This window comes from Acanthaster planci, linkage group LG21, assembly GCF_054643075.1.
Source record: "Acanthaster planci isolate LZ-2023a linkage group LG21, COTS_SCS, whole genome shotgun sequence".
NCBI lineage: Eukaryota > Metazoa > Echinodermata > Asteroidea > Valvatida > Acanthasteridae > Acanthaster > Acanthaster planci.
The window spans coordinates 932,298-954,173 of NC_141797.1; the positions used below are offsets into that span (position 1 = coordinate 932,298).

Genomic DNA, 21,876 nt, shown 5'->3' on the forward strand with positions numbered 1-21,876 from the left:
AAGGTATTCCTTTGTGGTTAGGTGTTCAGAAGTAGTTTTTATTTGCTAAAGAAAAAATTGTCGTTAAGAAGACGAAAGAATGAAATTAAGTGAAACAAAGAGAAGTAGCGATTTTTTTTAATCGAATGGGCGGAGGGTGGAGCTCCCGAGCCAGTTTTGTGTTCGGGAAGTTCCACCTTTGGAGTCGTTTCTCTGACTTAAACTACGCCCTTCCCCCAAAACTGTTGTCCAGTTTTCAAGGAACACCGAGTGTCCATTCTTACTAATGTTTTGAGTTGTTAGAAAAATGTGATCCATTGTTCAGCACTCCCTAGCTAGGTGAAAGCTTTAACCCCCGACCCGTAAAAGAATATGCACTTGCGTCTGGGGACGGTATGCAACTTTTGTTTAAGATACACTGCGTGTACATTGTGTGGATGGAAAGTTACAGACGCGCAGTCGCCATCGATGGATGATGGTGTCATGGAAACGCGTCTTGATTCTCCTCGTTGGGCCTACCTCCGAAATCAACTTGATTTACACGTGCATTTATATATTTGTGTTACAGCTACGGAAAAATACTGGATTTAAAACTTGATAAATGTCACCAATAAGCATGGTTGAATCCAAATGATATATATTATGCACCACCAGTTGGAATTTGGGGACCTGCATAGTTGAGGAACCACGTCTCATCGTTCACGCGAAGACCGCATTGACTGACCTTGACCGACCCTGATCTGCTACACGATCAGGCCTACACGTCGAAAGGCTTCGTTCGTCACAAGTCGTTCAGTTTGAAGAAAACAAGGTTTTGGAATATCATCTGAGAAGTACTGATAAGGTAGGTTTCTAGCGATTCCCCCATTCTGAATTTGTAATTTTGTAAATTTTTAATCGCCGTGGGAGAATGTTAAAACTGAGATAATCATTTTTCTATACACGGGTTAAAATTATATTTGAATATAAACGGTAACACTAAAATTCATTGAAAATTCTAAATGGAACTTTTAAAATGAAGACAAACGAGAAAACGTAAGTTTTACTTTGGATGTAAAAATGGAAGAAAATAAATAACAAAACGGAGGAAATGATAGTGAATTTAAATGAAAGTACTGCACGCTAATATGGAAAATTATTACCGGTGTCGCGCCAACGCACAAAACTGAAGACATTACCAGAGAGAAAAAGATTGAAATTACAAACGGCACTTCTTGCATACCCCTAAAAATATAGAATCAACATATACACTCAAAGAGAACGTTAAATTTAAAGTCAGGTGCATGTCGCTGTTTCACAAAAAAAAAAAACGAAAAGTGTGCAGGTTTTCCACATAATGAACTAAAGTGCAAAGGTTGTACGCCAGTTTTCAGATCTGAAACGGTATAAATTCTGAAAATAATCTACATTTTGGACATTAATCTCTGTTTTGAGTTGTCTGGTATTGAAACGAGGCTGTTGTTTCAACTGGACGTCTTGAGCTGCGTGTTAAATTCGTCACCAGTCTCATTCGTTGTTTGAACCTCTGTTTGCTCTCACACATCTCAAAAACGGAGATTAATATCATGTCCGTCGTGAAAACCTACAAGTCTCCTAAAATCTACCTTCCTGTATACCTCAGACAGTTTCCCCAACCAAGAGCGCGGAACGTGACCGCGAATTAACATTTAATAATGCCCGATGCGATTTGATAATATGCCTGCTGCTTAATTAAAGACGCGCTGGCACGTGGATACGAGACAGTTTACTCTATCCCTATTGGTCAGGAGTCTGCGTGCGACGCCGCACACAGAACTCGCCATGGGCGCGCTAGGTCCATATAAGGAGATTCTTCTGGACAATTTGCGCAAGGAACATACCATAAAATGGACTAGTTTGTTCGGGAAAATGAACTTCAAAGTAAAATTCCTGAACAAAATTCTGAGGAATTTATCGTATGTTGACTTCTTATAACTATCTGACTACAACGGTTTTATGAATGGCAATAAATTATGTGCTTAGCCGAGAAGAACGAACGCTGACAATGTTCTTGCCTTCGGCTCAGACATGAGTCGCGTCCATTCTACTGGGCTAGTCTTCAACACACATTCAAGACTAGACCGGTCAAGCACATAAATAATAATAATAAGCTGAATATTCAATAGAATGCCTGTCATTATTCCGGTTCCACGTAGTCCGAGGGGACAGCGACGAATAGCTTCTGCAGAAATAACGTAACGTGACCTGAAATTTGTAAAAATAAACAGGGTTGGAAATTACTGACTTCGCAATGACGGCCTTTTGCAATTGGGGCAAAACTGAATGAGCGGTAATCGATCATGTGATTTACATAATGTATGCGCGCCCACAGGGGTCTACGTTGCGCGAAGACTCATTCCTGGGATAGCCAACCTGACAAGAGAAAAGGGGTTCATCCCATATGCAGGGCAGCCAAATATGTCAGTTTCTGTCTTCTACTTTAGCTGTATCCGGATCGTATGTCTTTTGTCTAAATATAGTTGAAAGTAAAAGGCATTAGAGAAACCCTGAATTGATTTTTTTTCTCGTTTGCCATTATCGAAAAAGAGATCAAGAAATCTTTATGTAACATTACGGACTTGAATGACGGTCACTTTCATAACATTAAACTTTCTTCGGTGGCAGGGAACATTGAACCTTTTGAATTTTGAAAGGAAAAACAAAGGAATTTCGATGTCATTAAAAACCTTTGTTAAAATTGCATCTGCGCAAACTGCGAAGATCCACATTTTAAAAAGCAAACAACACAAAGAACAAACAACCATCATCACCAAAAAAAAATGAAAGGGTTGTCAAAAGGAAAGAAATGAAACACTTACGCATTACTCGAGGATGATACTTGAAATGGACAAACGGAATGTAGAGGAGAAGTCCAGACAGAATAAACAGTGAAGCGTAGACGATCTCCATGTCTGGCCCGTTGACAAACGGCGAAACAATAAGGTACAAGGAGCAGAGAAAAACCAGGATCGGAAGAATAATAGGCACCTGCATAAAGACAAATATTAACAGCCGAGTAGTTGGTCTTTGTGTTTGGCTTTTATTTCAGCCTGTACGTTGTGTAAACCCCCAAACCCTTAGTGGTAGTTGTTAAGTTTCCTTAGACTTCCAGTAGATCAGGCTTCAAGAAAGCAAAGGGAGATATCAATCAGACAGCAGTTGTTTTGGTGTGCGTACTTGCAATAAATTCAGTATTAACCCCCCAATGTCTGCTGCCACCAAGCGGTCAGAAGAGAACAATTTTAACAAGGAATGCACACTGAAGACAAAATACAAACTTTTTCCTTTGGTTTAGAACCTTAGGTGTCTTTCTGAAATTTCCTTCTAGATTTCAATATGGCTTCTCTCAGATCAGCCGTCCTGCATTAAGCAAAATATGTTGTGAAATGCATGCCCAGCAACATAACGTTGACTTCTAATTACATGTACAATCAAATGTCGTAATAACTCATCAATGCCGCGTGCAGTCGTTATCTTACCGATCTCACATTGGGTAACGATCGACGTATGTTTTCTTTTGTTTTTCCTGCTTACTCCCTAAAGCTTGTTCTTGGCGCTGTATGGCCGCAATTGCCTTCGTAATGGCCGTGGTGGACATCTAAGCCCACCGTATATACCACCTACGAAATGGGGCAGAGGGGTACCCCACAAGTCCAATCCCTATACACACTCTAGTCTATTGTCCCCGTTGATGTCTGAAAAGAATTCCTGAGATACCAGTATAACAATGACCAACACAAAGGCTGCGGGTGCCATTGGTGCCCCCGGTTTGCATCAAACGAACGTCACAGTGCGTCGGGCTGCGTTGTTAGTGAGACGACCATCAGCCCGTAGCGCAACCAACTATACGGGTGCATCACATGAATCAAAGGTTCTTTCAATGCTGCTCGCCGGGAACGACGCCCCCCCCCCAGCAACGGGCCTTGCCTGAGCCCTATGATTTGGTTTGGTTTTCCATTTTGCAACAATCACAAAATGACATTGATAAAGTATATTGGTAAAGTTCTTCAAATTATAACTTGTTTGATTTTTAAAAAGTAGGTGCAAAATTGGGGAGGTGCAGAATCCTCCTGTAACGGAGCACCCTGAGGGGACATTACTCTCTTGATTCCCCCTCTCCGTGTCTCGGCATGAAAACGAAGATTGTGGTAGTACTTTAAAGGGTCTTGGCCGGTTGGGAAGTCTGTAGCGAAGCACGGGGACAGCCATGACGGCAGCGCCGTAGAATCCCCAGCCCGCGAAGCTCAGGCCGTACAGCAAGGTGTCGAACGATCCGACAGCTACCAGGAACAGCGCCACCAAGACCTGTGGACACAAAGCAAACCCGTGTCAGGTCATGTCCTGTGGAGTGCAACTACAGAGGGATGAATATTCATGCTTCTGACGTCACAGAAGATTCTTGATTGTCCAGGCTGATGACTATGCTGATGACCAGAACGAGAAGATTTGAAACAAGTGGTATCCCCTTAAGACTGCGAGTTCATGTGGTGCTCCATTTTTATCTTTGGATATTGTGCAAACTTTTTGCGGCCTGCATGTACGACTGGCGATTGGCCAGTACTAAACAAACGTGCGTCCGTGACGTAATTATTAGCATAAATGCATATTCATCACTCCATCGCGCTGCTCCAAATTCAAAGGACGCCGGCAGTATAAGGCATCTTGGCTATGCCTACAGCAGTTGTTTGGTTATCGAACAAACAGGTATAGCGGAGAATGATTAGAATTTTGCATGTGTGTCCACTTTGTGAATATAACCCCATTTGGACTCGATCTACTCTCCATGTTGCCAAATGGTTTGTAGCTTTCTCAGCTTTCACCAATAACCTCCTGGTGTTACGTTTCCTGATTTGATCGGCTTTCCCGCTTTCATCAATACTCGAATTTAAATACACATGCTGAGAAGTTTGGGTTAATTCCGTGTTTCTGTTTCAAATCTGATTCTCCTCTGAGGATCACTCTCCTAGGAAGGGTAGCCCTTTACCTATATCGCTTTTCTCAAGGATCATCTTATTTAAATGGTAGTTGATACCAAGTGATTACCTCCAAACCGATACCGGGCAGGGGAGTTCTTCTGTTGATACTGATCATGCTCAGAAACTGCGCCATGTGACCTTCGCGGCTGGTAACGTACGGCAGCCTACAAACATTTACAAAATGAATAAATAAAACCGAGAGTCACCTCTAAACCAACACACAGAGTCAGTAACAGTTAAACTGTTGGCCTCTTGGATCGATATAACGATCCAAAACAAAAACCAACCACAAACACGCATCTCTCTAAAAAAAAAAAGAGAAGCAAAAATTCCTAAAAGTGGTTCTTAAATACAAGATTGTGTATGAATTGTGCTGTATGAATAAATTGCATTGGAATGTTTATTCTTGAGTGTATAGTGGCAGGCACACAAACTTGCCGCCAGTGGAACATTTTCTATGTTTGTCAACGTTCTCCAAGATCTCTACCTGGCGTCGGACAAGATGGAACACATCGACCCACCAAATGTTGAGATGCAGATGCCCAGCGGTATCACCCACGACATGGCACCCAGAGATCGCTCAGCAAAAGCCTGAGATAGAAGGGGTGAAAAACTGCGTTTGCTCGATGGAACATGAATAGTCGTGCATTGCTATCGACCCAGTTTATTTCTTTGAGTTGCGAGATTGTTGTTTTCGTTGGTAATAGGAATGTTGTCTACAGTAGGTTTATTTTGACTCATTTTACTTATAAATACACTAAATGAGTACATTTTGGCATGTAAGGTACCCCTCTGTCATCATGTCCCACAAATGTACTTTTCGAAGCTACTTGTGCTTATATATGAGATGTAACCGAAATACATACAAATTCGACATTGATCTTTACCACAGCGACTGCGTCCGAAGCAATGACTTCATCCGGAGTGAGCACAGTGAGATACGAGATGTTGACCAAGATGTAGATCACAATGGTCAGCGGTATCCCGATGATGACTGCAAGAGGAACGTTTCTATAGAAAGAACAGTCGATGAAAGCTATACCCCCGGAAATTTCTCATGGAAAAAATTATTTACCGCCCACCCGGAAAATTTGCTCAAGTCCTCACAACTGAATACGGCCCTCATTTTTTTTCAGTACCTTTGTTTATAGACCAAAGATTTAAAGTCACACTTCATACAAGTCATACATTAACGAAATGCACTGAACCAAAATTTTGTTACCTTTTTGGATTGTTCACTTCTTCGTAAACGGTGTTTAAAGAACCCCTGTTCAAATGACAAAATTTAGGTGCATGTTATTATATATCTATGGAATCTCCTGGAATTTATACTATTTCAACACAAGGTAGTAATAAAAACGTCTACATCATTACATATTCTTTACATCAAACCTGCTGGCCTTCTTGATGAGTCGGCCATCTTGAATAAAAAATGAGGCAATATCTGTGAAAACGTTTTTAATAAACTCGACAAACATGTAACTGAGAGAATTCATGGGGGCAAAAAATGTTATAAATTATTATCAATTGTGGATAAAATGTCACACCACCTTTATTTGCCCAAACTAAATACCTTTTCAAAGTGAGGCTATATGCTTGCAATTGTGTCAAAAAGTCATGCACTTTCCAACATCAGAACATCCCATAAGTGACGCGGATTCAGGCAGCACGATCCATACTGGCAATCACGCCCATTCCAGCAGTGACCTGAACAAAAGCATTGGTGGTCCTTGTCTATCACACCCATGGTTTACCTATGCGTCATATAAAATTAACATTTTAGGTGGCACTTACCATCCATCGTAGGGGTACAAGCCTTGGTAGAATGCCGCTGCTAGGGAGATGATATCTTTATTAGAGCCGTGGAAGGACACGCTGGGATTAACGGCATCAGTGTGTCCTGGAGGGAGGGAAATGGAAGTAATAACATCACCGATACATTTGCTCGTCTCTTAGTGTTTGTCCAAGCTCAGATCTTTAATCGTCAGCAACCAGCATTATATTACCGTAAGCATCTATTAACTCTTATCAACATTATCATTATCACCATATGACCGTCACCATGCCTGCATCACCATCTCTACCACACTATCACCACCAACACCACCCTCAGTGCTATTTTGAAGTTCCAGATCGAAGCCCTTATAAACCAGATATTCGGTGTCAACTTCATCTTTCTCAATTCTCCATTACTCTGCGATTTCATTTCGCTAACTTGCTGAAGAACAGAGGTTCTACTTTCGTTCCGGCCTCACCTTGAATAATTTGGCTCAGACCCACACCAACAATGACCAGCAACGCCACGACCTTTGACATGGTGAAAGCAACCTGGAGGTGAGTTGTCCATTTCACGCTGACCGCATTCACGAAACTTGCAAACACTGCATTTGATAGCCAGAATAAGTCTTAGTCGGAGACTTCCTGATGGGGCAAAGTAATTTTGCTAGGGAATTTTTTCAATAAAGAGGAGACGAAACGTCAGGCAGTGGCGTAACTGGGGTGCACTTTTCCAGGGGCACTTGGGTGGGCCCCCGTTTTACAGTCTGACTAAGGCGGACTATCTACGGAGTTTTCTTTCTGTGCGGAGGAACACGAAGTGGCCACAGGCCTCGGGTGGGGGCTTCCTACCCCTCCAGTTACACTACTTGCTACTGTGTTAGTGTTCTTGGGAAACAGACTTCCTAAAATTTGTCTTATGATATGTTAGGCCTCTGTGATATATATAGTGTTCAACAATTGAAAGTGTTTATATTTCCTTCCCATTACATTCAGCGCCAGGAAAGCTATCATGTCCCTCGCTGTCAAACCTACGAGTAAAACAATTCCTGGGTTTTACAGCATGGAGCATTTGTTTAGTGCTTTGCAGTCTTGTTCTGATTATGATATCGCATGATGGGATATCAAACAGGTGGCTGGTAACCCGACCGTACTCACTAATAGCCAACACGGCAAACAGCTTGATGAGTGTATCAGGGACCGGGCAGTCGCCGGGGAGGAGGAAGTCCGTCAAGTACGCCCCCATAGCGAGGGTCACCATAGCTAGGCCCCCTGGTCGCATGAGGAGACTTGAAGTCCAAGAGTAGAGAAATCCAGGGATGTTACCGTAGGCCTCCTTGAGGTAAATATACTGGCTGCCCGACTTGCCGGTGACGATGCTCAACTCGGCGAAACAGAGCGCCCCTACATAAACAATCGAAACAAATTCAGCAGTCGATCATTCCGTCATAGTCTGGTTCCCTAACCAAAGTCCCTGACGACTCTTGATTCAACCATGAATATAAATAGAGTTGCAGAGTTTAGAAACAAACTGCCCGTTCATTTTGTGTACAGTAGACCGTGTGGCTGTTGTATATCATTTGTCTGTGGGCACTGACGCATGAACCTGCCACTTCGTTTCCTACAAAAGTGACAATTATGTCACAACTCTATACACGGCTTTGATCCAAACCCACAGTCGTTCGTGCGGCGTTGGTCAAACTGTAGTTAACTCCAGACGTCGCTCAAACTTAATTTTTTTATTTCGTTCCCTCGAATTACTATTTTGTTCCCTTGAAATCATTTCGTTCCCACGAAATATTATTTAGTTCCCTCGAATTATTATTTCATTCTCTCTGAAATATTATTTCGTTCCCTCGAATTAATATTTCGTTCCCTCGAAATCATTTCGTTCCTTTGAAATGAGATATTCCGTTCCCTTGAAATACTATTTCATTTCCTCGAATGCTATTTTGTACCCTCGAAATGTTGATTTCGTTCCTTCGATGTATTGATTTCGTTCTCTCGAAATACTGATTTTACTCCCTCAAATATTTTGTGTACTTGGCGCCATTGTCGTACATTTGTGGGACAGGAAAACGCCTAAGGTTGAAGTTTTCTCTGTTTACCTTAGAGTAACATCATCCTGGAAGCGTTTTCCTGTTCCACGGGTGTACGACAATGGCGCCAAGTACACAAAATATTTGAGGGAGTAAAATCAGTATTTCGAGAGAACGAAATCAATACACCGAGGGAACGAAATCAACATTTCGAGGGAAGGAATAATGAATACTGATTAACAAAATATATCGAGGGTACGAAATAATATTTCGAGGGAACGACATAACATTTCAAGGGAACGAAATGATTTCGAGAGAACGAAATAATATTTCGAGGGAAAGAAATAAACAAATCCTCATTGTGCATGTCCCCTTAGGGGCTCCGTAGTCCCCTTGGGGACTCTGTACCTTATTTCTTACAGTGCAATCTACAGACTGCCATGTCCACACTAACCTGCCAACGAAACGAGCCCACACACGAGCCAGACGATCAAACTCAGACCAACGCTCCCCGTTCCTCGCAAGACACCTTGGGGTGAGATGAAGATACCTGATCCAATAATCGATCCCATAACAATGGAGACTGCTGTAAGAGGAGAGAGAAATTGTCTAGATCAACAAGAAGAAAAGAAATCACGCTGGCTTAGGAAAAGAAATGAAACCTTGAATGAAAGTCTTGGATTTCCAATCAAAGATGTCAATTTATTGGGCATTTTTGCTTGGATTCCAAATGGCGATATTTGATTGGATTTGAAATGAAGATGGCAACAATGACGATAGACAATCTTTTCATAAGACGATGTTACAGGATGTGTACAATATGTGTTGGTATACCTGGTTAATCAAGACTGTGCAAATATGGTATCCAACAGGAATAGATGCCTAAAAGACTATCGTAGGATTTGCACTCAAAGTTCTGACCAGACCAGATTGACTTCCAAATGATTGGAGAGTCAAGTTTTGGAATGCTGCGTATTCCTCAAGGAGTAACACCCCAGCCAACGAGTCTCCTCGACCCAGGGGAAGCGACGGACACAGGAATGGTTGCAGAGAAGAGGGATTCAACTTCGTGGAAAAGTGTGGATGCACGATAGTTGAATTCACTATACCTCTCGCAAGTGCAAATCTGTACTGCTAGATCCTGTCTTGCAAAAGCACATCACACGTTTTTGAAATGTCCTTTCTCAACACCAGTCGCAAATAAGAGGGCGAACGGTCACTAGGGAATGCTTCCACAGCGCTTTCTCTGAAAAGCTCGTGACTGGTCTTACGACTGTCTATTGCCTGTGATGGACCTGTAACGAACTCGCTGAGACCTGCGATGGACTTGACTCTGCAACACTTGCTGTGATTCAAAAACAAATCTCTGACTTTAATACCTTTTAGCAAGCCGAGTTCTCTTCGCAAATGCACTTGCTCGTCGCCAGCTGATCTCCTACCCGAGGGACCAACGCTAGAACTCACGCTGGGAATGGAAGAGCTTCTGGAACCGCTTTCCATCATTTTTCCAGACTGCGTTGAACTGCTGCTCCTCAATCCTTTCCTTTTCCTGTCAACCAATCCAGTTTTCCAGAAATTGCAAACTTCAACAACCACTCTGCTGTACCAAATTCAAGCGACGTTCAAGAGATTGAAACCATTTTACCAAGGACTTCAACTGCTAATCTCAGTACAGGACGATTAAACATTTTAGCAAGTCTGCAATAAATATACCTTAAACCTTCGTACGGCGAAAGAGTGAACCACTCGCTCAGATAAAGAGTGATTCCCACATAAACCGCTCCAAAAGTGTGAAAACCCTTCTGAAAATCGTGGAACCACTCCAAAGGCGTGAAACTTCCACTCTTTCAATGAGCCATGTAAGCAACACCTCGAAAAATAGTTTCCTTCATGTGGCTCCTCCTTGTGAGTGCTTTCCACTGTTTTGGAGCGGATTTATAAGGGACTCGCTCTTTTACCTTTCGGCTAAAATCTCGTAATGTCTCAAATTGCAAAAACGTATAAGGGACTCAGCTGCACAATCCTACATTTGAATGTGAAAACTGAGTGTCTCTCCAAGTAAACACCAACCAGCCTGACATGTACCATATGGTATTCTCTTGCGTCAGCATCTATGGTGTAGGCCCTAATGCTGTTTTCAAGAGAAGACACTTGCATAGTTAATCAACGCAGAACAACTCAACGGACTTTTATTGACGCTTGACGACTAGAACCGAACCAGGAGCAAGTGACTAAGCTGAGTTGAAGCTTGTGTATAGCAAACACATATAAGGCGGTGGAAGTGTTATTGCAAAAAACATTCAACACAAAAATTGGCAAAGGGTCAGGCTATGTAGGAGGTGCATGTGGTCTTTTGCCTGACCTGTTTTTGTTTGTTGTGTTTTTTGTTCACATCACAAGCGCGCTTGTACGTTGACATCGTGGGAAGGGGTGGACTGTGTAGTCATTCAGTGATGGTTGGCTGTTTATCCCAAATGTCTTTATACTCTTCTTTGTGTAACTTTTTGTTTGGTATTACAAGGCACGTGAGCCACATCCAAACAACAGCACCACAGGGGAATCCAGCCAGTCACTATCAGGCATGAAAATCTACATGACTTAAAAGTAGACCAGAAGCTTATTTGCATAAACACTGTGAATCTGTTGAGAGAAGTTCGTGGTCTTTACAGTGGTACACTGTAAATTTAACTTCAGAAAGCTGGAAAGTTTGCTATTTTCAAGTAGAATTACTGTGTTTGTGTGTGTGCCAAAGGGTCATCTGTTAACGCTGCTCATTGTACTCGCTGGACATTGGCCAGAGCCAATTAAGGATCCCATACCTCCTATTTGATCCCTGATATGTGGCTGGTAACGTGCAGTCCAAAGTTTTGTCAATCGCGACTAAGAATATTTTAACACCTGGGGCCAATTTCATAGAGCTGCTTAAGCACAGAAATCCTTGCTTAAAAACAAAAAATCTCAAAATCTATGTGATTGTCAGGCTAACCCAAAGACAGGCGCATGAATACCATTCCAAACCAATATACATCACATGGAATTTTAGCTGGTAACCTGATTTGTCAAGCAAGGTTTTTCACCTTTAAGCAAATGTTGTGCTTAAGCAGCTCTATGAAATTGGTCCCGGTGCTAAGTTGGTTTCATGTGGCAAAGAAAAAGGCCATTTAGAAATAGTACTCGGATAGCAACTTTAAAAAGCAGTCCTTGTTAGTCTAGAGATCATATACCGATAGTTTAAATTTTGTGTTAAGTGAGACAACGAGTTTCTGAAATTTATAGATATCAGCCGTGCATTTTTTTCTTCATTTGAAGTTGATTTTATTTGACCTTTCCGATCATGTCTATGATGCTGATGGTCTGGCTTTCGGGAGCCATTTTTTGGACAAACTGGGCCACACGTCTCTACACTTTTTCGAGGTGGTCTTCGAATGATTTTTTTTCTGATGGGAGTCTCTGATTGAGCTGTTGAATTCCAATTGAGTCAAACCTAAGCTGTTTTTATATAGTCTTTATATAGTTTTTATATATAGCTCTATTATCAGTGAGCATGGACAGTTAGCAATAGCTGCACGCTTTACTACACACGTAATTAATAACCATTTTGGTTCCAAAGTCTAAAGCTTAGGTTTCTTTCCCTATATACAGCTCTGGGTCTAACTAAAAAAAAATAAACGGAAAGCTTTCAATCCAAAAGGTTTCTTTTAATCAAACCCGAACATTTTTTGGGCGCTATTAACTTTATGATTGCAGAGCCGTGCGTAGAAATATATTGCAACATGAGTGTCACAAATGCTGGAAGCGAACTGGCAGGTGTATGCGCAGGTGCACACGAACAGTTAGTACGCATTAAAAACCACTAATTGGTCAGCCGTATTAAAATTGAAAGCGACATTCACAGTTCATTTTCGAATGTGGAGAATAGAAATAAAAGCAATAAAATGAAATTTCGTGACCTGTCTACTCTGATGAATAATTTCAAAGTAGTGGCTAAACATGCCAAAAGGTACCTTTTGTTTTTAAGCCATATTAAGAAAAAAGGGAGGCTTGAAACGCACGGCAATTACGCAATTACAGAACTGCTTGGCGCCATCTTCGTCAACAGGTTGCAATTTATAAAACAGATTCGGGGAACACGGGCAACAGGTCTTCCGTGTCATTTGATCAGTCATCTGAAAATACAAATATAAAAATGAAAGATTTTGTATATAGGCCTATCAATGACTTACTTGTTCAAGCACCTTTCTGCTGGACTGAGATCTAATGTGACTTATGGGAACAAACCGAATGAAGCACTGTAGAGATCATCTGGCCTGACTTGTATACGCAATTACGAGATAGTTGACCGAAATCATACAATGCGTTCGAATGTGCTACTCTTTGAGTCCAGGACAGTTTTAGTGTTCATGCGCACCATTCTTGGATCAAAGTACATGTATGCATGAGTAAATATCACGCAAAAATGCATCTTTTGTTTTTAAGCCAGAAAAAATATTGAAAGGGAGGCTTGAAACACACGGCAATTTCATAACTTTAATCAACTGGCTGCAATTTATGAAACAGATTCGGGAAATAAAGACGAACAGATTTCCATGTGAATAAGGTCTATGGTCGCGTGCTATCTAATGTGCACATAATGAATAGCCAGTTTGCTCGGTGTAAAGTACTGTGGCTGTAGGGAGCGCGGTTTCTTTTTCATAAGCTTTTGGAAAGCACTGAAAACTTGTCTCTTTAAGAAATGACTTCTGGTTGTTTGAGACACTCGGGCAAAACAGGTTTCACCTTGTCAGTAGGACGAGCTTTTGTGTGTATTTTGTCGATGTGAGTAATACTATATTGCTTACCATTATGTGCCCATGTACGAGCCTCGAGCTGGACCCAAGAGAGGGCGCATTTTTTTCTCAGCAACAGGAGGCTCCTTTGGTCGGAACTGAACTTCGCTGGTTCACGAACGACTATGAAACGTGCGCGTTACGGTCGCATCGCCACCCAACAAAAAGAACACTCCCAACTAATATGGCTCTTTCCATCCGATGAAAGGATACTTCTGCTCGAGGCGGATAAAAGGAAAAACGGGACAGTTGTTTGATGGGAGTGTTCTTTCTCCTTTTTTTTTGAACACCAGAGAAGCGTTCGTTGAAAGTCTTATAGTAATGTACTAGTACAGAAAGGCTAACGGAACAACTGCTGTAAAAATTTGTGCTAGTGCCAGGTTGAACCTTCCTTCAGAATTCCTGCTGGGAAGTTGTCAGGACCTGTTGCTTATTCACGTTTGGGTATCTGGAAGTTTGTTGTACTTCTGTAGTGGTATGAATGTCTGGAATGTCTGGGACCAAGCTGTCTAAGTTTGAAAACGTTTGAATGTTTTCATCTGTAATAACCTGAGCCGAACTGTTCATTGAAAACGTCTTTCCTTCGACACTTCATATTACAGGTTCCTTTGTCTGCAATGGGCTGACACCATATCTCGCGAAAGATGGGTGTGAGGTTGCTCCATGACAGTGTTGCGTTGTCGCTTTGGAGATACGAGACTATCCCCCATGTCATGGATATAATATAGATGAAGTTTCCTCAGATTTCTCTCTTTTCCGGTTTCTTTATTTTTCCCCAGCGTTCAAAGCACCCCAATCAAATTTCTTTTATCAAGTTTGTGATTCTTATTTCACTTCTCTCTCACCTTTCCGTGGGATTTTATCTTTACTGCTACCCGCCCTTATTGGAATATGGAATTCCAGCTGGCTTATTTCTATGGTAGGAAAACTTGTCCAAACTCATATATTCGTCGTCGACACAGTCGTTGCTGAGCTGAATGTATAAAAAGTTTGCATGGGCACCATGTAATATTCATCCGCCTCACCTGACTAATGAGCCATTTCAAACGAAGGACAATAAATTTGGCTTTTTTTATTCAAGATGAAATATTTTGTGTTGTGCAACCTAGGTGCAAATGTATGAATCGGATTATTTCGTTTCGTATTTCCAGACTTTCCATGCTAATTTATTATATATTCCTCACAACATCACTGAAGCGTTTTATGGCATGTCATATGCCATGTATGTCGGGAAACTAATGCGTTCATAAAACAAACCGAATGACAATATTTTAACTTGACTGGACAATTTCACTTGACTCTGTCCACCTCTGAGTTCAACTGCTTTTTATTGGAGTATAATTTAGAAGGGTGTAGTTCTCAAATATACTCCCCTTCAAAAACAAACTCGGTCAGGTGCCAGACCCAAAAGATTCCCACTAATCTAGGACTAGACCTTTAGGTAGCCGTCGTGGTCGGGTGACAAAGTTGCGAGGAATTCCCACCATTCCGACATACGCCGAAATTTTTCAAACCCATATACCGTTGATTTCCGGGTAATGTCAACATTCGCAAATGACGGCGGTGAACTATTGCTTTTAGGTTGGGATTTCCTGATATGCATCACAAATTTATTCTGTGTTTTAATTTCAGACACTGGTTTCCATAAATTATGCTGACTATAATCAAAAGTAACGAACGTAAGTGCGCGCACTGCACCTAAAAATAGACTGATTTATCCGGGCCAATTATGTCAATTTTATTGATTTTGGCAGTGCGCAGGAAAAGGCCTAATGCACCGACAAACGCTATACATTGTACCGGCCATTTTTTCCAAGTTCATTTTCAGGACACATTTGGAATTTATTTCTCAGAAAAACAGACGTCACAAATATATAACTTATAAAAACGTCCCCCCGCCCCCAAAAAACTTTTAAAAACGAGTTTGGAAATACAGATCTCGTAAAAACGATTTCATATAAATAGAAGCAGTGTTTCTAAACATAAGTCTCACGAGAACGAAATGGAAAGTATGTGTCTCTACCAGGCGAACTTCAGAAAAATATCTCGTTAAAACAAAGTTTGAAAAAATATACTTCATAAACGCCAAACTTCGAAAAATATACTTCACTTTTTGAAAATTATACTTGCTGGCATTACAGGGCTTTCAGGCTGGCGTTTCTTTGACACGGAAGTCATTTACTGCCTCCATCCCAGGGCCTGTTTGTTTCACATATGTGGATCGCAATTAGTGACTCTCACGCTGGTTGGCACCATCCATTAGGCGAATTTTGGTGTCTGTAAACCAACGATAGATCACAGATTGTGATCCAGATCCTTGTGAAACAAAATCAGCCCCAGAGTACACGGAAGTCATGCTAAAGAGTCTGGACTCGCAATGCCTTTGCACGGAGTGAAGCAACCTGCGGCCATTTTCCCGTGCCAAATACGAAGGCTGTGATTGGCTCATTTGCCATTGCAACTACTGATGCCACGAACAAATTTGGTCAACCATGGCGATTAAGACTTTGTGTTAGGTTAGTATTCGGCACGGTAAGATGGCCCCCGGGGGCGTCAATAACTTATGTGCGCTGATTAAGGGCATTATGGGTCAAGATTGTTTTTATATTAAGTCTGTGGTCTATGATGCATTCTTCCACACTGATGCTGCACAGTGATCTTGATTCAAAATATAGTGGTGATATCAGGTTGGCCCAACTTTACTTTCATCCCATGTTCATTCAAGTTTGTAATTTTTTTTGTCCAACTGTTATTTTGTCAGGTTAAATGTTCTGTTTCAGTTTTTGTCAAGGCATCTCCATATAAGCCATTGGCTTCGGAAGATGCTCCCATAATTGCTGATGACTTCATTGTTTCTTGTCCCCAATCTATCGACGTGTATAAAATTAACTACATGCATATCTGTTAATTTATTCTGTTGTATCGTACTGGGATCTTTCGGTATTATGGAAGTAAATGTTGCTTGATTAATATGTAAAACAAATGTCATATGTAAACAAAATGTTTCGACTTTCTCCACGTTTTGGAGGCCCACACCCAAAAGAAATCATTCAAAATATGCCAACGTGGCATCCCACCTAGAACACTTAACCAGATTTTGCTGGCACGAGTTACCGTCATAACGTAACATTGACGTTGGTGCGTGCTAAGACACACACAGACACACCATGCTATGGTCCAGCCCAACTGGAGCGCTGCAGTTACCATAATTGGAACGCAACAATGCAATGTGTTTGTGTGTGTTTTGTTTTGTTTTTTACAAAATAGTGACGTAAGCATATAAGAACACAAGTCCAGCTTCACCGCTTATAATAACCTATTCCCGCTCACATTAGTGACATCACTTTGACAGACAAACTAAAGTCGCAAGATATAGGTCTATAGAGGATTTGCATGGATGCCATCTTGCAGGCCAGTGCTTTTGTTCTGGGGGTATGCACAAAGAATTTTTAGCTAGCTACCCGTGGAACAAGAGAACTGCCCTACAAAATGACAACCACGCAAAGCCTATTTTACCGTATTTTAATTGTAGCTGCCATCTGATCTTTGGTGTTCTTTGCCATTGCTTCTGTACTTTCTGTCGCCCATTTTGGCCCAAATTGGCACCAGTAATCCCGTTACTACAGCGAGGGTTCGTGATGGAGGCTGAGGAAGCCAGCGTTTCTTTAGCGTTTGGACTTCACCTTTCGCGAGCAATTACCGCAGAACCAACCCAGCGATCGAATGATCGACTTGCGATTGCAATCAAAGCTTTAACTCTGCTGCCCTGAAAGGCAAACATTTGATTTCGATTGTTGAGAATCACTCCTGCCCCAAAGTGCCAGCAAAATCCATCGAAGAACAACATGCACCCAGCATGACGTGACATTTCTGAGCCCATGAAAGGAACCAGCACACATGTACATGCATGCCGACAAACATATACGGAAGCTCACACCCGCACAATGGAAGGAAACCACTAACATGATGATTGATCAACTCAGCGTGGGTTAAAAGGCCCAAAACATGTCTCTTTCGCTAGTTACCGTGGAATATGTGGCACATGTGATCTTGGTACGTGACCAAGTTGTCTTACAAACCAGAAAAGGGTACATGAGCAACCATGCAGCACGCATGTACATTACATTTCCACCCATGCACCTGTCAGAAATTCTTCTATTTACACAGAGTCTTATATTGATCATTACACGTATTACACTTGTGACGTTTTTAATTCGTGGCAGCAATCTTTTTTTTTTTAATAATCCTGAACCCCCCGTTGTATCCAACGTATATTATCGACCGATTATTCCTTGAACTTCGTCTGCACAGACGGTTTCCTTTGTTATTTTCTAATTTTGAGAAAACAATCCGGAAAACAAGAAAATCATGGTGGCGGCGTGCCGCCACTCCATCTAACTTAACACATCGAGGTGACATGTATAATCACGCCCCTTCCCTTTGTGTACGGAGGTTCATTTTGTACATTAAAAGATTTTGGCTGTGAACTCACCGGTGTTGTATTCGAGTCCATTACAAGAAGTCCCTTGTGAAGGGACTTGTAACTGGACTTTTGAAAGGACTGAAATACAACACCGGAATTTCCAAAGACATTTTCCAACTGAACAGTTTGTGGAAGCAACTTACAGGAGAGTTGAGGGAGGCTGCTCACAAGATTGAGGGAGGCCATACGTACGTTCTTCATTAACATAGGGCTATTTTCGATTTGTGCTCAATGTGTCAAAGACTTAGGCTGCATCCGAATCTCTTGTTTAGAGCTGGGTCTAGGTCTTCGCTCCAATGGAAATGCGAGGAGACGCGCAGACAATAGACCTAGCCGTAGCTCTGGAAAAATCCAGTCCCCAGATCAAAAGACTGCGACTGTTTCCAAAATAGGAACTATGTTTCCACCCCCCAAAAGGTCTCATACACCTGGAGAAACTATATCTGATACAAAGGAACCTTGGAAAGAAAATATAAGATACATACTTAATTGCACTACCAGCCTCTCGTAGTGTACACTTATGTATCAGAGTTACTTGAGTTAATGATTTTTGAGACTCAAGTCGAGTTGAGTCACTGCAACATAGTGACTCAGGTCGAGTCATTAGGCCAAAAGGTTGAGTCACGTATTTAGCTAGAGTCACAAATATTTGAACAAAATACAAATTACTGTGAATATAAATATTTGAATGTAGGCCTAGAACGGCATTTTGGGGCAGGTTGAAATTTACCTCTTTGTTACTGCATATGTTCAGACCATGTCTTACTGTTGATAAAAGCACGTGACATGAACGTTACAATTCGGCACTGGAAGGTGTCGAAGCTGCTTTCTCGGAAACAAACTCATTAAACTCTGATACAGCGGAGTTAATTAACAACCATCGCCTTCATTCCTTCAAATTTATTGAACCAGAAGTATTGTTGTAACTGTGTGTTATTGTAACCCAAAGAGTTGTCCCATAGTTTGGGGATTCGATTCCCGTGACTACTTGCAAGATTAACAATATAAAGTTCCACTGGACAGAACAAGACATGTAGTTGTGTTGCCTATTAGCTGAAATATCTCTGAAACGAATCATCAAATAATATTGTTGTTGTTTTGTTTTAATGCCGCTTTCAGCAACTCAGGCTATTTGCGTCAATAACTGTACGTTTATTCATACCCTTTATTAATCAGCATCACATTACGGAGTTAGGAAGAAGGGCCAGTTTTAGAGGCAGGAGGAAACCGGAGTACCTGGAGAAAACCTGTGAGAGCGAGTATGGACTGGAAACCAAATGCACTTAAAGCCTGGGCCAAGACGGGACTCGAACCCAGGCCTCATTGGTGCAAAGCGAGGAAAGAAGCGCTACGCTAACCCGCTCCCCCCATCAAATAATGAATTAAATCTTCAGTTTTTAAAGATAACATCGTACGCTGCAATTTGATACCCCCAACATTTCTGACAGTTATTTCGGCAGAATGCTATTTATGGGTTGCGTATTTTGCAAGATCATCTACGTAAAAGTGTATCCATAAAGCGCAAAGAAATCATTGTGCCCCGTCTAGGCACTTCCGAATACAGTATGCACCACATATGCTATTATGATGTAGGATTGTTCTCAACCGGTACGTTTTGGAGACATTATTTATAACTTCTTGGGAAAATGGAGGACCTTTTTTTTACTCTAGACGACGTACAGTTCATGGTTTCTGCGATCGACACCAAAATAGTAGACGTCACGAACGCACGTTTCTGAACGACACCTTTAATACTTCTGAAATACCCAAAGATTTCTTTAAATACACTCGATGCAACCGTTTCGTGCTCTGTGCGCACAGCGTATACTTAAGTTTTTCATTAAACGCTGAAGGAAATAAAATACCCTTGTGCATAATAAAAGGGGTATTTCAAACTGGTGCCCGTTTTGTTTCGGTTTTCATGAATTGACTAGGTGCATAGTATAGCTTGCGAATCAGCAAACGAAATTCGCCAAATCATCACATCCTCTTTTCATTTATAACCACTTCGCATTATTTATTGACCGGAACAGTCATTAGAAATATACAAATATAAAAGATGAAGAATTTTGTACGTATCAGTTACTTACTTGATGAAGCACCTCTCTGCGGGACTGAGATCTAATGTGACTTACTGGAACAAACCGAATGAAGCGCTGTATGGAACGCCTGGCCTGACGTGTGTACTCATCAAGAGATTATAACTGAAATCATACAATGCGTTCGAGTGTGGTACTCTAGGTGCAGGACAATTTTATTGTGCATGCGCATCACATACGTTTTAACACCCAGGATGCTGTCATCCCACTACACTCAGTCTTGTTACCACAGTGTCTGCATTGTAGCATACCGAAGAAAGCAGGTATGCATCGATCTCCCTAATATTACCAACTGGATAAGGACGTCATCGTTTAAATGCTGTCCCGCGCATGCGTTTTTCAGAAGGGTGTACGATGCGTGTCCACCAAGTACGCTGCGTACACTTTTAAACGGGAAATGTTGCACGTTGTGGTTTATTGTCGTCGCAGTGTTTTTTGGAAGAAGGGAAATCTACAGATCAAAATTTGTGAGAATTGTCAAAGATTTTAATTAAAGTGTGCGTGGCATGGGACTGCCCGGATAGGGAACTAAAGAGAATGGGCAAAAACGACATTTTCGTGTTATTTCGCTACGCTCATACGCACGAGAAGCAGTTAAGTATTAAGGACCTCCATGAACTTCCACGTGTATTTATTTAGCATGGGGAGGTGGTGTGAAACGAACACCGAGCTTATCAAATCATGATACACTGGATTTTTTTAACGCTCTTTTCTACTCAACATCCAACATCTGACCCTCATAATCATCTGATCCACACTTCGCTACACATGCGATTTTAGCCTGAATCTATCATTAATCAGATCATCTGATCCAAACATACCTACACCAACGACGCGACACAATTAAACGATGACCGACTTGGAATAGGCACGAATGATGTTGGGTGGAAAAATTATACATCAAGTTTAAATTAAGCTGTCCGGCGTCAGTAAAGGTAGATATATGACCCGTAAATATAAGCACTTATCATAAGGACGGGTCATCAGATGCATACAATATCAATACGAAACCTCGCCTGACTTTCATATTTATTATTATTATTATTGTTATTACTTATTTATTTATTCATACTTAAGAGAGACGTAACAAGCATTTCTAAGATGTAATAGCTGAGCCTCCGGACCTGCAAACAGATCGACAATTGCTTTGACTTGCGTGGGCGAAATTGGGTGTTTTTGTACAGGTGGATGATGGAGGTCGCGTCTTCCGCTGACGATGATATGTTGTAGAATGGGAGAATGAAGAGTGTTGCTTTTAGAACTGATTAGGGAACCACTGCAATGCAGCAGCGTTGGAAATCAAAACACTATCGGAATTCAGTTGTGATTTTATTTGGGATAGATAGGATGCCAAGACTTGTTCAGAAATTGGCAGAGACGGGGCGATACACTGTGAATCTAACCAGGACATAAATTGACGACCTTTGTAGAGATAAGACGACACCATACCTCAGATTTAGCAAACATCGTGTCCAGCAGGATAGAATCCTTCTGTGCTTGAAACTGACATGGAAAATCACGGTTGCGAACGATCTGTATGCACACGAAAGGGTAGAAAAATATTGATAAGTGTGGAAGTCTTAAACAAAAAAAAAACAAACGTGGTAAAGTCGTTAGACCATCTCGAAATCTAAATATGCTGCTACTACAAAACCGTCGAGATTACTTGACCCAAAGAGA

The 21,876-nt window shown here is 41.4% G+C and overlaps 1 protein-coding gene across 2 annotated transcripts; it reads right to left on the bottom strand.

Moving 5' to 3' along the window:
- Positions 1–8: 8 nt before the first annotated feature.
- Positions 9–20,436, bottom strand: LOC110982402 (b(0,+)-type amino acid transporter 1-like). 2 transcript variants are annotated; one of them, XM_022240770.2, is made up of 13 exons: positions 20,188–20,436; positions 10,168–10,337; positions 9,243–9,374; positions 7,908–8,153; positions 7,229–7,354; positions 6,768–6,873; positions 6,196–6,240; positions 5,861–5,984; positions 5,461–5,564; positions 5,041–5,137; positions 4,153–4,302; positions 2,817–2,985; positions 9–2,202 (listed from the first exon to the last, which is right to left on the bottom strand). In XM_022240770.2, exons 2-13 carry the CDS (start codon positions 10,289–10,291, stop codon positions 2,135–2,137), a joined length of 1,491 nt encoding a protein of 496 aa, XP_022096462.2. In that variant the 5' UTR covers positions 10,292–10,337; positions 20,188–20,436; the 3' UTR covers positions 9–2,134. The 2 variants fall into 2 exon arrangements, with proteins under 2 accessions (XP_022096462.2, XP_086987044.1); XM_087130918.1 differs by lacking the exon at positions 20,188–20,436 and adding an exon at positions 13,012–13,134.
- Positions 20,437–21,876: the final 1,440 nt, after the last annotated feature.